This window comes from Geotrypetes seraphini, chromosome 2 (genome assembly GCF_902459505.1).
Source record: "Geotrypetes seraphini chromosome 2, aGeoSer1.1, whole genome shotgun sequence".
In the NCBI taxonomy this organism is placed as follows: domain Eukaryota; kingdom Metazoa; phylum Chordata; class Amphibia; order Gymnophiona; family Dermophiidae; genus Geotrypetes; species Geotrypetes seraphini.
This window is the reverse complement of record NC_047085.1, coordinates 360,884,304-360,897,728: the sequence shown is the minus strand read 5'-3', so window position 1 is coordinate 360,897,728 and position 13,425 is coordinate 360,884,304. Positions and strand designations below refer to the sequence as shown.

Sequence of the window (13,425 nt, the reverse complement as noted above, 5' to 3'; positions counted from 1 at the left end):
GGTGAAAAAGCCTCAGACTAATGTAGCACTATAGAACCAAAAGGTACATATCAAAACTGCTTTTGATACTTTCACTGGCAAAAAAACCTCCCCCATAGAACAGCTCAGGTTTAAAAAAGGGCAAAGTCACCCAGAGGCTCGTTCAAGAACTCAGCTGACTAGATTAAACTAAACTAAAGCTTAACTTTGTATACCGAGTCATCATTCTGAGAAGGCTCGACTCGGTTTACAGCAATTAAATAAACAGGGAATGATTTACAAATGATAAATAGAAGATAATAGCAAGATTTCAAAAGAATTAATTTTCAAAATGTTTGGCAAATAGAGTAGTTTTTAAAGATTTACGGGAAAATTGAAACGAACTGGAATTCCTTAAAAAAAAGGGGAGATCATTCCAGAGTTGAGCGAATTTAAAGACCAAAGATTGACTGAAGATCTTGACTCCTTTAATTCCTTTTTTAGAAGGAAAGGAGAGTTTAAATTGTTGGATACCTCTTGCAAAGGAGAATTGGTAAACGTTCCAAAATAAAGGAATAAGAGGATCAAAGATACCATGTAGAATTTTAAAAGAAATACAAGCGCATTTAAATTGAATTCTAAAATAAACCGGGAGCTAATGAAGACTCTGAAGCAAAGGGGTCACATGGTCAAATTTACGTTTTCCAGAGATCAGCTTTGCAGCAGTATTTTGAATTAATTGTAATCTATGAAGACAAATTTTTGTAATGCCGAGGTAGATAGCGTTACAGTAATCAAGACGAGATAATATAATTAATTGAACTAAGATAGAAAAATGACGGAGATGAAAAAGATGTCTAACCTTCCTCAGCATTCGCAAACTAAAGAAGCATTTCTTGACCAAGGAATTTATTTGGTCCTTAAAGGAAAGAGAGGAATCAAAAAGGACTCCCAATATCTTGACAGAGAATTCAATTGGTAAGGAGGACCCAGATACCAGAGCTACAGTAGAAGGAAAAGACAGTTCAATCTTGGACCTAACCACAAAAGCTTAGTTTTAGTTGTATTAAGCTTCATCCGGACAAATAAAACCCAGGCTTGAAGTTTGAAAATGCAAAGATTTACTTTGGAAACTAGATTGGTAATATCCAGATCAATCTCAATCAATATAAAGATATCATCTGCATAAATGAATAAGGTTTCCCAAGCTGACAGCTTAAAGGTGTTCAGTGTGGTCATATAGAGATTGAATAAAATTGGAGAGAGTGGGGAGCCTTGAAGAACCCCGCATGGAGGCTGCCAGGAATTGGAGATATTGCCTTCAATATTTACTGAATAGGAACAATACAGAAGAACTTTAGAAAACCAATCCAAAACAACCTGATGGAGACCTATATCTGAAAGTAGCTGAAGTAAAATATCATGATGCTGAAGTAAAACATCAAATGCTGCAGATAAATCGAACTGGAGTAGAATAGAACATTTATTTTGAAGACGAATTTCTTGAATTTTTGAAAGAAGAGAAATCAATAAGGTTTCAGTACTAAAATTAGAGCGAAATCCATGTTGAAACGGCTGATGTAAAGAAAATTTCTCCAAATAATTGGTAAGTTGACCAGCTACAATTGACTCCAACATTTTTGTTAATAAAGGTATATTAGCAATTGGTTGGTAGTGAGAGGGGACTGAAGGATCTAAATTTACTTTTTTTTAGAAGAGGAATAAGTGTTATTTGTCCCATGAATTGTGAAAAATAATCATTTTCTAAAGAGAAATTCAGTAAAACGGTTAACCATGTTATAGCTTGAGAAGGAATATTAAGAAACAGATATGACAGAAAAGGGTCCAGTGAACATTTACATTTTCTCATTTTTTCACACAGTCTAGAAACTTGAAGTTCAGATACTGGAGTGAAAGAACACCAGTAGCAATCAGCTGGAATCTCCTCTATAGAAGTTTTGGGGGATACTCAGTTTCACTTGTGGGAAAAGATTGTCTAATGAGAGAGATTTTATCTTGAAAAAAACAAGCAGAGAGAGATGAAGCATGGTCAGATTTAGAATCAGACTTGGTCAAAGAACGCCAGAGTTTAAAAAGGGTGCCATTCTAGTTATCGGACTTAGCTATTTTACAATCGTAGTAAGATTTCCTCGTTTTCCTAAGTTCTAAATGATATATTCTAATTGCACTTCTCCAGTTTAATTTATCCAAGACTTGAGCTCCAACGCTGTCACGTCTTCTCTAATCTTCCCAACAAGCTACCTTGTTTCACCAATGTTTAGCTCATCGGGGAACAAACAATACAGCCTTGAAAAGTGTAGCCACACTGAGACCAGCCCCCTCCAGGTGACTTTGCCCTTTACAAAACCTGAGCTGTTCTGTGAGGGAGTATTTTTGCCAGTGAAAGTATCAAAAACAGTTTTGATTTGTACCTTTTGGTGCTACATTAGTTTGAGGCTTTTTCTTCCTCTTTTTAGTGCATGTTGGGTTTGAAGAAGGGGGTACCTCAGTTCCACGATCACACATTTTGAATCATTATATGAACATATTATATGTTGTCCTCATATAATTTGTTAACATACCTGTGTGTGTATATATATAGCCTAAGTGCTATTCTGTAACAGTACCCAGATGCCTCTCGAGATGCTACATCGGGGTGCCTAAATGAAAGTGCCCACTTAGGGCTAGATTCATCAACCTGCCCGATCGGGCCCAATCTGGGTCCGATCCGGGCAAGTCTGATGAATTCTGGAAGCTAAAATATGCAGATGGGGGCGATCGAAGAAACGCCCCCATCTGCCGGCACGGATCGCTTTTCTGCAATCCCCACACATGTACAGACCATGTGTGTGTGGGGGGGGGGGTTCTGTAACCGGTGTTGTTTTTGACAGACACTTTTTAATTAGTTTTTAGCCCTGCGAGCCTGTGGTTTTAATCTGCTTTAAACCCGCGGGTTAAAACCACGGGCTCACAGGGCAGGGAAGGGCAGGAGAGATTTTGGGAAGTCAAGGTAGGAGAACCGGGGCGGCGATGCGGCGAGCAGGCAGGAGAGGGCGGCGAGCATGGCAGAGAGCAGGGCTTCCAGAGTTGGAAAGACGTTTTCGACTGGTCCCCAGCATTTGCTTCTTCACTTGATCGGCCAGTGCAGTTAGATTGAGAATTTTGTGTTGTGAATTGCATCCCTGCCTACTTTGCATGCATTTCTCCTCATTTGCATGCACGGATTCGAAGCGGATCACAGGAGAGGTTAGTGAATGGGGCCCAAGGGAAATCTGGTCGCAAAGGGGTCCCAAACCAATCGGTTTGCTTTGTGAATCTAGCCCTTTGGCCCAAATTCTGTATATGGCGTTTTGTATGTGCAAATTGGTGCGCATAGCTAATTTGCACATGCAACTTAATTATTTAACAAGCCAATTGGTGCCGATAATTGTCAATTAACACATAATCATTGATGCTAATTAGTACTAATTAGACATTATATGCACAACTTTCTAAATGCACATCACTTCTGAAAAGGGGGCGTGACCAGGGATGGAACATGGACGGATCAAGGGCATTCCTAAAAGTTAGGGGCACTGTTCTAGAATATACCTGATCTGCCCACAACTTAGGTGCAGGCATTTAGGCGTACAGGCACTAAGCGTGATTCTAAATATGGTGAGCTCCTTTTATAGAATCGTATTAAGCACTGTTCTGATCAGCGCTGGTTTTTTAGGCACCATTTACAGAATTTGAGGGTTATAGAATGACCTCATTACAGGTTTTACTGATGCACCTCTTTGGAAGCCCTAATATTGAAGTATATTCTGATGGTTCTCGGGGTCCATAAAGAGATCCAGTTCTCTGCCTCATTTGCAGCCTCATTCTGCTTCTCTCATGCATAATCATTTTGGAAAGTGGCATAGTAAGGGGGGGGGCGGAACACCCCAGGTGCCATCTTTTTGGGGGACACAGGCGCTTCTCCTCCTCTCCACCCCCCTGCGCACCTCCTTAAACATTTGCTGGAACGAGCAGGATGTGATGTCAGAAGGGAGCCATGGCCAAAGCGAGCAGCAGGTGGACGATGTTGCTCATGTCGGTAAACATTTCAAGAGGTACGCAGGGGGAAGGGCATGCTCAAATGGCTGACACTCAATGGGGGACACTCAAGTGACAGGGAAGGGTGGGGGGGGTGCACTAATTAGGAAAACCTGATCCATTTTATGTTCTTGAGGACTGGAAGTCAATATCTACTACAGTTAGATTGTAAGCTCTTCCGAGCAGGGACCCTCTATAAAAGTAAAAATGTACAGAGCTGTGTACACCTTTCAGAGCTATATAAGTGAGAAGCAGTAGTAGAATTTTATAATTCAAACAAGAACACAGGAAGAACCTGTTGGTTTATGCTCCCATGGTAAAAGCATGTCGCAGCAAGAGATTCTTAGGAAAAACATTTGCATTTCAGGCTAGTGTAGGACTGTCAAAGTCCCTCCTTGAGGGCCACAATCTAGTCGGGTTGTCAGGATTTCCCCAATGAATATGCATGAGATCTATTTGCATGCACTGCTTCATTGTATGCTAATAGATCTCATGCATATTCATTGGGGAAATCCTGAAAACCCGACTGGATTGCGGCCCTCAAGGAGGGACATTGACACCCCTGGGCTAGTGCAATGAATTCATGTTGGAATGCTCTTATTCCCCAAGCTCAGTCTTATTATCTATTTCGAAAAATTCTTAAAACTTACCAGTTTGATAAATATGTGACTTAATCCTAATTTGTATTTTCTGAGAAACATTTGATGCTCATGCATGTAATTCACTGTTTGTGCAGCTTCTTCTTGTTGTGAACCGCCTTGAACTGATGGTTTGGCGGTATATAAGAATAAATTAGTAGTAGTACTGCACTACTGCAATACAACACAGCTCCCGAAACTCTGAGCTGTGCTATTAAATGGCACTTCAGCCTTGCAGCAGAGTTAGCAGATTTTGTGCAGTTGCAAAACGCTGAAATTGTTTGTCCCATGTGCCCGCCCTGCAACAGGATCCTTAACAGAACAATGACATGTAAGGAATTTAAAATAAGCATTGTGACAGCAAGTGGAATACAAAATACTTCATAATGACATTTGTTGTTATTATTACTGTTAAACAAAATGGGGGTAATAATTAAAAAAAAAAAAGTCTAAAAAGTGTCCTAAATGGCTACTTGGACCATCAAAAAGCCTGATCGTCCAAGTACCCATAACCAAAGCTGGTTTTTAGACGTATCTAAAAACAGCATATGCCTTTCCCCTGCCTCTAGATGCACAGAGAGAAAAGAGGTGTGTTTAGAGGAGGGGAAAGGGCGGGCAGTGGGCAGGAGGTGGGCCGACCTACATCTAGGCGTACAACAGGTATAACCAAAACATTTACAGGTTGCCTAGTCGGCACTTAGACCTTTTTGACTTAGATGTAATCAAACCAGGTCTAAGTGCCAAAAAAGGGGCCGCTGAGCTGATGGCCGCTGTCACCATCAGTTCAGCGGCCTGGCAACCTACCCACCGCAACCATCGCGGTAGGAGAGATGCCTCATCTTCCCTATCGCGATGCCATCACTCCTGTACCCGAACTGCTGCGACCCGCGGCAGGAGAGATGCCTTATCTCTCCTGCCGCGGGTTGCAGCAGTTCCGGTAGAGGAGTGATGGCATCGCGGTATGGGAGATGAGGCATCTCTCCTGCCGCGATCCATCACCCCCCCTCGCAATTAACATCGGGCCAGGAGAGAGCCCAAGCTCTCCTGGCCCGCGGTGACCCCCGAATCGAGTGGGCCAGGAGAGAGCCCAGGCTCTCCTGGCCCGCGGCGACCCCCGAGTATGATCGGGCCAGGAGGGAGCCCAAACCCTCCTGGCCCCGGCAATCCCCCCACCGGGTTGGGTCCATGTGCCTCAGGCCCCTCTCCCAGGAGGGGCCTAAGGCTCCCGGGCCTATTCTGATTGGCCCAGGCAACTTAGGCCCCACCTGTGGGCGGGGCTTTGGGACAGCTGGGCCAATCCGGCCCCATTCTGCCTTTGGCTGCCTGCCGGACAGGTAGGTTTGGCACCCGTCTGTCCGGCCAACTTAAACAAAGGTACGGGGAAGGGGGGTGGGGGGTGGGGGGTTGTGGGGTCATCCGGGGAGTCGTGGGTCAGCTGGGGGGATTCTGGGGGGGCAGTCATTGGGGGGAGGGAGGGTTGCGTCGAGGGCAGGAGGGTCTGGGATCCCTCCTGCCCGTAATGTAGTGCGGGGTGGGGGTAGGGGGTCGCCGGAGCCAGGAGGGTTTGGGCTCCCTCCTGGCCCATTCAAGTAGCGGCGGGGGGGTCTCCGGGGTCAGGAGGGCTTGGGCTCCCTCCTGGCCTGAACGAGTCGTGGGGGGGTGGTTGCCGGGGCCAGGAGAGCTTGGGCTCTCTCCTGGCCCGATGTTAATCGGTGGGGCAAGAGGGCTTGGGCTCCCTCTTGCCCCGATATCGTCGGGGGTGCCGCGGTTGGCCGGGGCAAGAGGGCTTGAGCTCCCTCTTGCCCCGATGTTGTCGGGGTGGGGGGGGGTCGCGGTTCAACATGGCAGGAGGGCTTGGGCACCCTCCTGCCTGGATCGTTGTGTGTGTGTGTGTGTGGGGGGGGGGTGTTCTGTAACCGGTGTTGTTTTTGACAGACACTGGTTACAGAATCCAGCTTTTAGGCGAAGGACTGGCTCCTTCTTCGCCTAAAAGCCCTTCTGTTGGACGTTTGTGGCTTAGGCGTTTTTTTTGTTTCATTTTGGCTGAAAAGTGTAGACGTGGTGTGGGTGTACTATTAAACGTTGTGGTGATTGGACGTTTAGGCAGAGGAAGGCCATAATCAAAACAAGGACGTTTGGTTTGGTTATGGACACTTTCCCTGCTTCTGCGTTGAACGTTTAAGGACTTAGGCCAAAAGGGGACTTAGACGCTTTTTTTTATTATGCCCCTCCACGTCTTTTGCTTCTTTAAAACATTAACATTTCCTTGTTTATTTCAGGGCTCATCACAGATTACAGGGTGAGTATGACACTCAAACATGACAAACTGCCATTGCAAAACTCCTGCTATGAAGTAAAAACTGATGGCAGATAAGTAGCACCGGGCCCCTCCTGCCCACCCATTCTCTGGCACGGCAGAATCACAGACTCTAGCTTGCAAGCTGGCTCCAGTGTTACAGGATAGGGCAATCAGGCCCTGTTTTACCCTGCTCAAATTAATTATTAAGACTATCAGCAAAGATCCATGGAGTCAGAAACCGCAACAACTGCAGCGGTGGAAAGAGGGGAGTACAACGCGGACCTTGCGGACATTTAATCAGAAACTGCAGCAGAACCAAAGGAAGCAGATTTTTTAGGACGTGCGGTTGAGATCCACGAAGTCCGCGTTTTACCCCTTCCCGTCTCTCTGTGAGTGGGGAAAGGAGTCGCATGCAGGGAGTGACCAATGATATACAGTATAATAAAAAGAAAAAAAAATAAGGTGATGACCATTTTTTCTATTTATTACCTACGAGATACAATAACTACACTTTTCCCTCGGTATTTGCAGGGGATAGGGGCAGAGCCGGACCGCAAATGGAGAAAAACCACGAATATCTTCTCGTTCAGCTCTGACCCACCCCCGTTTCCCTCCCACTTTCCCCCCGGCATCCCGGCCTTACCTGGTGGTCTAGCAGGCTTTCATGGCAGGAGCGATCTTCCTACACTCCTGCCCCGTGCAGATCGCCAATAGGAAATGACTGCTGTGAGTTCCCGTAGTTTCTCGAGACTACGGCGGGAGCTCATGGCAGCCATTTCCTATTGGCGATCTACACGGGGCAGGAGCGTAGGAAGGTCGCTCCTGTCCCAAAAGCCTGTTAGACCACCAGGTAAGGCCAGGATGCCGGGAAGAAGGCGGGAGAGAGGCAGGAATGTCATAAAATATGGGTTTCACCCCCCCAAAAAAAATTGTGAATTTGTGAAACTGCGAGTGTGGAAACCGCGAATGGGGAGGGGGAAGTGTATAGCCTTGCATAAAGTGACTTAGTTTAGAATACATACTGGCAGCACAAATACAAAGGGAGTTCAAATATGCACACACAACAGTTGGGGGCAGATCAAACCCTGGGGAGTCAAGACTACCTGTATCAGTCGCAACATGCATGTTCTTAATTATTTTTTCCTTGGTTACTTAGACCCAAGGCTATATGTCTTGGATGGCTGAATGTAAAGCCGATTCAAGAATCTTTGCAATGTAGATAACATTAAACTAACCGCCTATTTTACTAAGGTGTGCTAACCAATTAGCGCGCGCTAATTGCTAACGCGATCCATAGACTAATGTGCATGCATTAGCATTTAGCGTTCGCTAAATTGATTGGCGTGCGCTAATCGGTTAGTGCACCTTAGTAAAATAGGGCCTACATTAAAATAGTATTTATGGTATAAAAATGATAAATAATTGCATTTGTGGGCAGAATAATTCTCCCCAGTTGCCCTTCAGGGTGTGATTTAAATTTGCAGTCCATGACCCCTTCCTGAAGGGATGTTTAGAAAATGAGCCCGTTCCTACCCTGTTGTCCTGGTTTTAAATGCCCAGCTGTGAGCGCTGAGATTGAAAAGACATCCAGGTTGAAAAATGGATGGTTCTGGTGATATTTTACAAGAGGCTCTGCTGAATGTGGAACTTTTTGCAAAATAAAAAGATTATGCAGGACTGCACATATATTTGTCAGCGCACACAGTGGAAGCAGCTGTTTTACAAATATACTCTCTTCTTTCAGCTTCACACCCTGGGCAAGTCACTTAATCCTCCATAGCCTCAGGTACGTTAGATAGATTGTGAGCCCACCGGGACAGAGAGGGAAAATGCTTGAGTACCTGATTGTAAAAACCGCTTAGATAACCTTGATAGGCGGTATATAAAAAAAATCCTAATAATAATAATAATAATAATAAATAATAATAATAAAATACCAGGTTTAGTCCAGATGTGGTTCCAACCCAAATGAGTTTACAGAGTCCAGCAGAACTAAATAGATAGGCAAAAAAACTGTAGAAAGGGGGCTTAATTTAATCAAGCATGATACTGGTAGTGAAAATCTTCAACCTGATGCCAAGCTGAAAGTGCCCTCTAGTGTTTGTACTGAAACCTACATCACAAAAGACTACTCTTAAATCATCAAAGGACTGAAGGGCCAGATTCTCGAATATCGCAGGTAAAATCTGACAGATTGCTGTAACGGCCGTATATCTAACGATTCAAAAAAAATATGAGTCATTCTCAAAGAACTGTGCGTGCAAATGAGGTTTTCAGAAGTTCATGGAGGTCCACCAAATTTACATGAGTTCAGTCGCTGGTGGTAACGATTGGCACATGCGCAGAATAGTCCATGGAAAGAGGCGTGGGTGGATTGCAGGGGCAGAGAACTACCAGCAAAGCTTTGTTGTTGTGTCCAACATAGGCACGCCAGTGCTATTGGATGGAAGGGAGGGGAGGTGCAATCATTGGCTCGTATAAGACATACTTTTAATCAGGACCGGATTAATCAATAGACCTAGTAGGCACGTGCCTAGGGCCCGAAACTGTGAGGGGGGGCCCGCTGAAGGAGGACGACTCACCTTGCCATTTTTTTTAAACAGCAAAAGCCCCCTCCCAGCATCAACAGCAATGGCTCCCCCGCATCAACGGCAACGGGCCCCTCCCCCTGCATCAATGGCAACGGGCCCCCCCCCCCCGGATCAACGGCAATGGGCCTCCTCCCCCCCATCGACAGCTCTGTTACAGGAAGGTCCGGCGATGACTTCGTCTGCTGGTCCATCCTCCTCCAACGTCACTTACTTGCTCCGGAAGAAGTGACGTCGGATGGGGATGGACCGGCAGATGCAGTAATTGCGGAACCTTCCTGTAAGAGATCCGGCCGCTTTGCCGTTGATACGGGGGGAAGGCCCATTGCCGTTGATGCCCAGTGTACTTGTGTGCCTAGGGGCCCTCGACAAATTAATCCTGCCCTGCCTTTAATAAACACCTCTAATATATGTGCTCGAGATGCATGCTTTTGAGATTGTTTTCCCATCACTATATTGCTATAATTTATGTGAAAAGTGTATTTTAAAAAATATTTTTATCATGAGCCAAAACCAGAAATACGCGCCTGAGATGCACTTTTTACAGTCCTGGCAGCCCAAACCAGCCAGTAATTATTGGCTATTAAAAGCCAGCACTTCAATTGGAGAATCACCTGGTGATAGAGAATCGCCCGGAGTAAAATGAGGCCATTTTAATAGTAATGACCTCATTGTCCTACATTTGCGTGGCAGAGTCGGAGGCTGCTAAGAAACTCAGAAAAGATCATGGTGAGCCATTCTGATAATCGGGCAGTAAAATACTGGCACGCTAAACTGACTGGAACCAGTTTAGTGACCATCATTAAAGGCACGGTAAATTTTGAGAATCCAGTCCTGAATCCTTTCACTTAATTGTCAACAAGGAGTTCACCAGAGAGCAGTTATCCATTACTAAGATAGAAAGTCATAACATTCCAAGCAAACTCCAAATTACTTTGGGCACTGGCACAGGGAACTTTGGGATTCCCAATGCTTTTCCCTAGAGTTTCTTCTTCTCTTCAATCCCTGAGGTATCTGTTATCTTTTCTTCTTCACAGACAAAATTCACAAATACCTCTGGAAGAAGCAAGTTGCAGGATCTGGCTCTATCTCTTAGACTAGATGTTCCCAAACCTGTCCTGGAGGACAACCCCCTCCCCTGCTCCGCCAGTCAGGTTTTCAGGATATCCAAATGAAAATTCACAAGAGAAATCTGCATACCATGAAGGCAATTCTATAACCTAACATGTAGGCATGCGTTATGCGTGTAAGTGTTTAGAAGACTAGTATACCTGCATGTGTTTGTGCTTTTACAAATGTATATGCTAGCATGCCATCTTAGCATTATTCTGCAAACACCCACTTAATTTACATATCACATATTTGCAAGGCGTGTATAGAGGGATGGAGCATGAATGGGACGAAGGCAGAGCTCCCACTTAGAAACATAGAAACATGATGGTAGATAAAGGCCAAATGGCCTATCTAGTCTGCCCATCCGCAGTAACCATTATCTCTTTCTCTCTCCAAGAGATCCCACGTGCCTATCCCATACCTTCTTGAATTTAGACATAGTCTCTGTCTCCACCACCTCTTCCGGGAGACTATTCCATGCATCTACCACCCTTTCTGTAAAAAAAGTATTTCCTCAGATTACTCCTGAGCCTATCACCTCTTAACTTCATCCTATGCCCACTCATTCCAGAGCTTCCTTTCAAATGAAAGAGACTCGAGTGTACGTATGTTGCTCAGATTTGTAGATGAGTGGACATAAGATTTTGTAAATAAATAACTTATGGAATACTGTAAGTTACAAGCTTCCCTGCCATACATAGGCACTCACACACAAGCTCTATTGCTGGCCTAAGTGTGAACACCTTAATGTTAGGTCCATCAATACCAGGCTTTTCTAGTATTCTATAATGGAACTGAGGCACTTAGGTTCTATTATAGAATACACTTCTACCACATGACCTGGGGGTGCCTAAATAGAGGTGCACAGTTAAAGAATTAGCTCCTACATGCAAATCTATCACGTGAGTCTTCATTGAGGATGCCCTGAAACCCTGACTGGTTGAGGTCTCCCAGAACACATTTGGGAACCTGTGCCTTAGTTTCGGGATCTTTTTTTTTTAGAATTTATCCCTTTGGTGCCTCCTTCTAACTCTTCACTTTCTCTTTCCAGGGAGCTAATGCTCAAACCTAATGCTGGTGCTTTAAAGGAGTTAGTGCCAGGTCATACAGGATATTGTGCTGAAACCATTAGTGCAAACTACATTTACCATAAATGCATTGAAATTGGATCATCAATTACCCCGCAGCAATGTACACACAATGAAAATGTTTCTCAGCCATGTTTAGCACAGGAAACTTTCTGCCAAATCTGGAGCAGCATTAGAAGGGTTAGTAGAGAGAAGAAGTGTCTAGCGATGCCTCTTCTCTCCCTTCAACCTAACCATTCTGCTCCAAAGGAGCATGAATATCGCCTCTCCTGAGCATGAGCATCAGCCAAGGCTCTAGTCTTCCCAAACATTAAAGAATGTCCTGGTGGTCTGGTGGCCCCACCCTTCCCCATCACAAAATAGTTTGTTGATCCAGTGACCACCTTGGCTGAGTCAGACCCCTCCCCCAAGTCACTTTCTTGTGGTCTAGTGGAGGCCCACCCTCCCATCCGTTGTACTTTTCATAAGAAGCAGGGCGATGGCCTACTCAGTTCTGCTTCTCCAGGCCGCCATCTTCAAAATGGCAGCACCCCATCATATGCAGTGCATATAAATGTAGTTAGGTGGCCCGGAAAAGTAGAAGTGAATGGGCATCGATCCTGCTTCCTGTGAAAGGTACAGGGGATTGGGGTCCTCTGCTAGACTACAAAGGAATAATTTGTGACTTGGGGGAAGGAGCCTGGAATGGTCTGGCCCAGCTAGGGAGGTGGGGGGGGGGACCTGAACTACCAAGCTTTTTTGTGAAGAGAAGGGGGAGGGGACCACTGAGGCATTCTTTAAGGTTTGGAGGGGCTGCAGCTGATGCTTGGAAGGCGAGGTCCATTATACTATGAAGGATATGTTTGCAGTGCGGGTGAGGCAATGCATTGGGTTGGGAGACTGATGCATAGGGGGTAAGGGGCTGGCTTTCTTATCAGTGCCTGAGCCAATCACCACTCATGCACTGACAGGAAAACTAACATATTTTGTGATGAGCAGCAGATTCGCTGTGATTTTAACATGGCATGAATTAGCATGCTCATTATTTTCTGAATGTTGTAGCAATTTTTCTGCACTGGATTCACGGTAGAATTTCCCTTTATCACAAATCTTTGAGCATTGACTTCTAGAAGCTCTATTTCTGTCTTTCCTGAGGTCTCTTTTGGCTTGTGATTCCTTTACTAAGTGGTAATGTGATGCCAAGGCTTAGTCAGTTCAGTGTCTGTGGATAAAGACCTTGATGAATCAGGTCTGATGTACATCTGAAAATGATTTATAGGTGCGTAGTAAAAGTATAATTTTTTGAAGCCATGTTATATGGCTATGTTTGTAGGAATTTTCCGGTTTTTGGAAAGTCAACCTACAATAGTAAATAACCTTGATGTATAAGAAAAGTAACGCTACAATCCAGCAGCTGCTTAATGACTGAAGTCCCAGCGGCAATAAGGGTGGAAGAGGAGGAAGTCATTCTAATGTGTTTACTTGCCCTACAGCACTGGCAGATACCTCTGGGCCGCAGGTTCCGTTCCCTGAAGATGTGGTTTGTGTTCCGGATGTATGGCGTAAAAGGGCTTCAGGAACACATCCGCAAGGTGATTTTCTTTTTTGTTTGTTTTCATTTGTTGTTGGTGGGTTTTTTTAATAGAACATGTAGGAGAGGATCAAACAACAACAACCGAAAAAGC

The 13,425-nt window shown here is 44.9% G+C and overlaps 1 protein-coding gene across 3 annotated transcripts in view; it reads left to right on the top strand.

The window, feature by feature from the left end:
* DDC (dopa decarboxylase) overlaps positions 1 to 13,425 on the top strand; it is a 192,549-nt gene that overhangs the window by 162,122 nt on the left and 17,002 nt on the right. For all 3 annotated transcript variants that reach the window (XM_033930502.1, XM_033930503.1, XM_033930501.1), the window contains 2 exons: positions 6,953 to 6,972; positions 13,234 to 13,332. In XM_033930502.1, the coding sequence (XP_033786393.1) occupies positions 6,953 to 6,972; positions 13,234 to 13,332 (119 nt within the window). The remainder of the gene's footprint in view (positions 1 to 6,952; positions 6,973 to 13,233; positions 13,333 to 13,425) is intronic.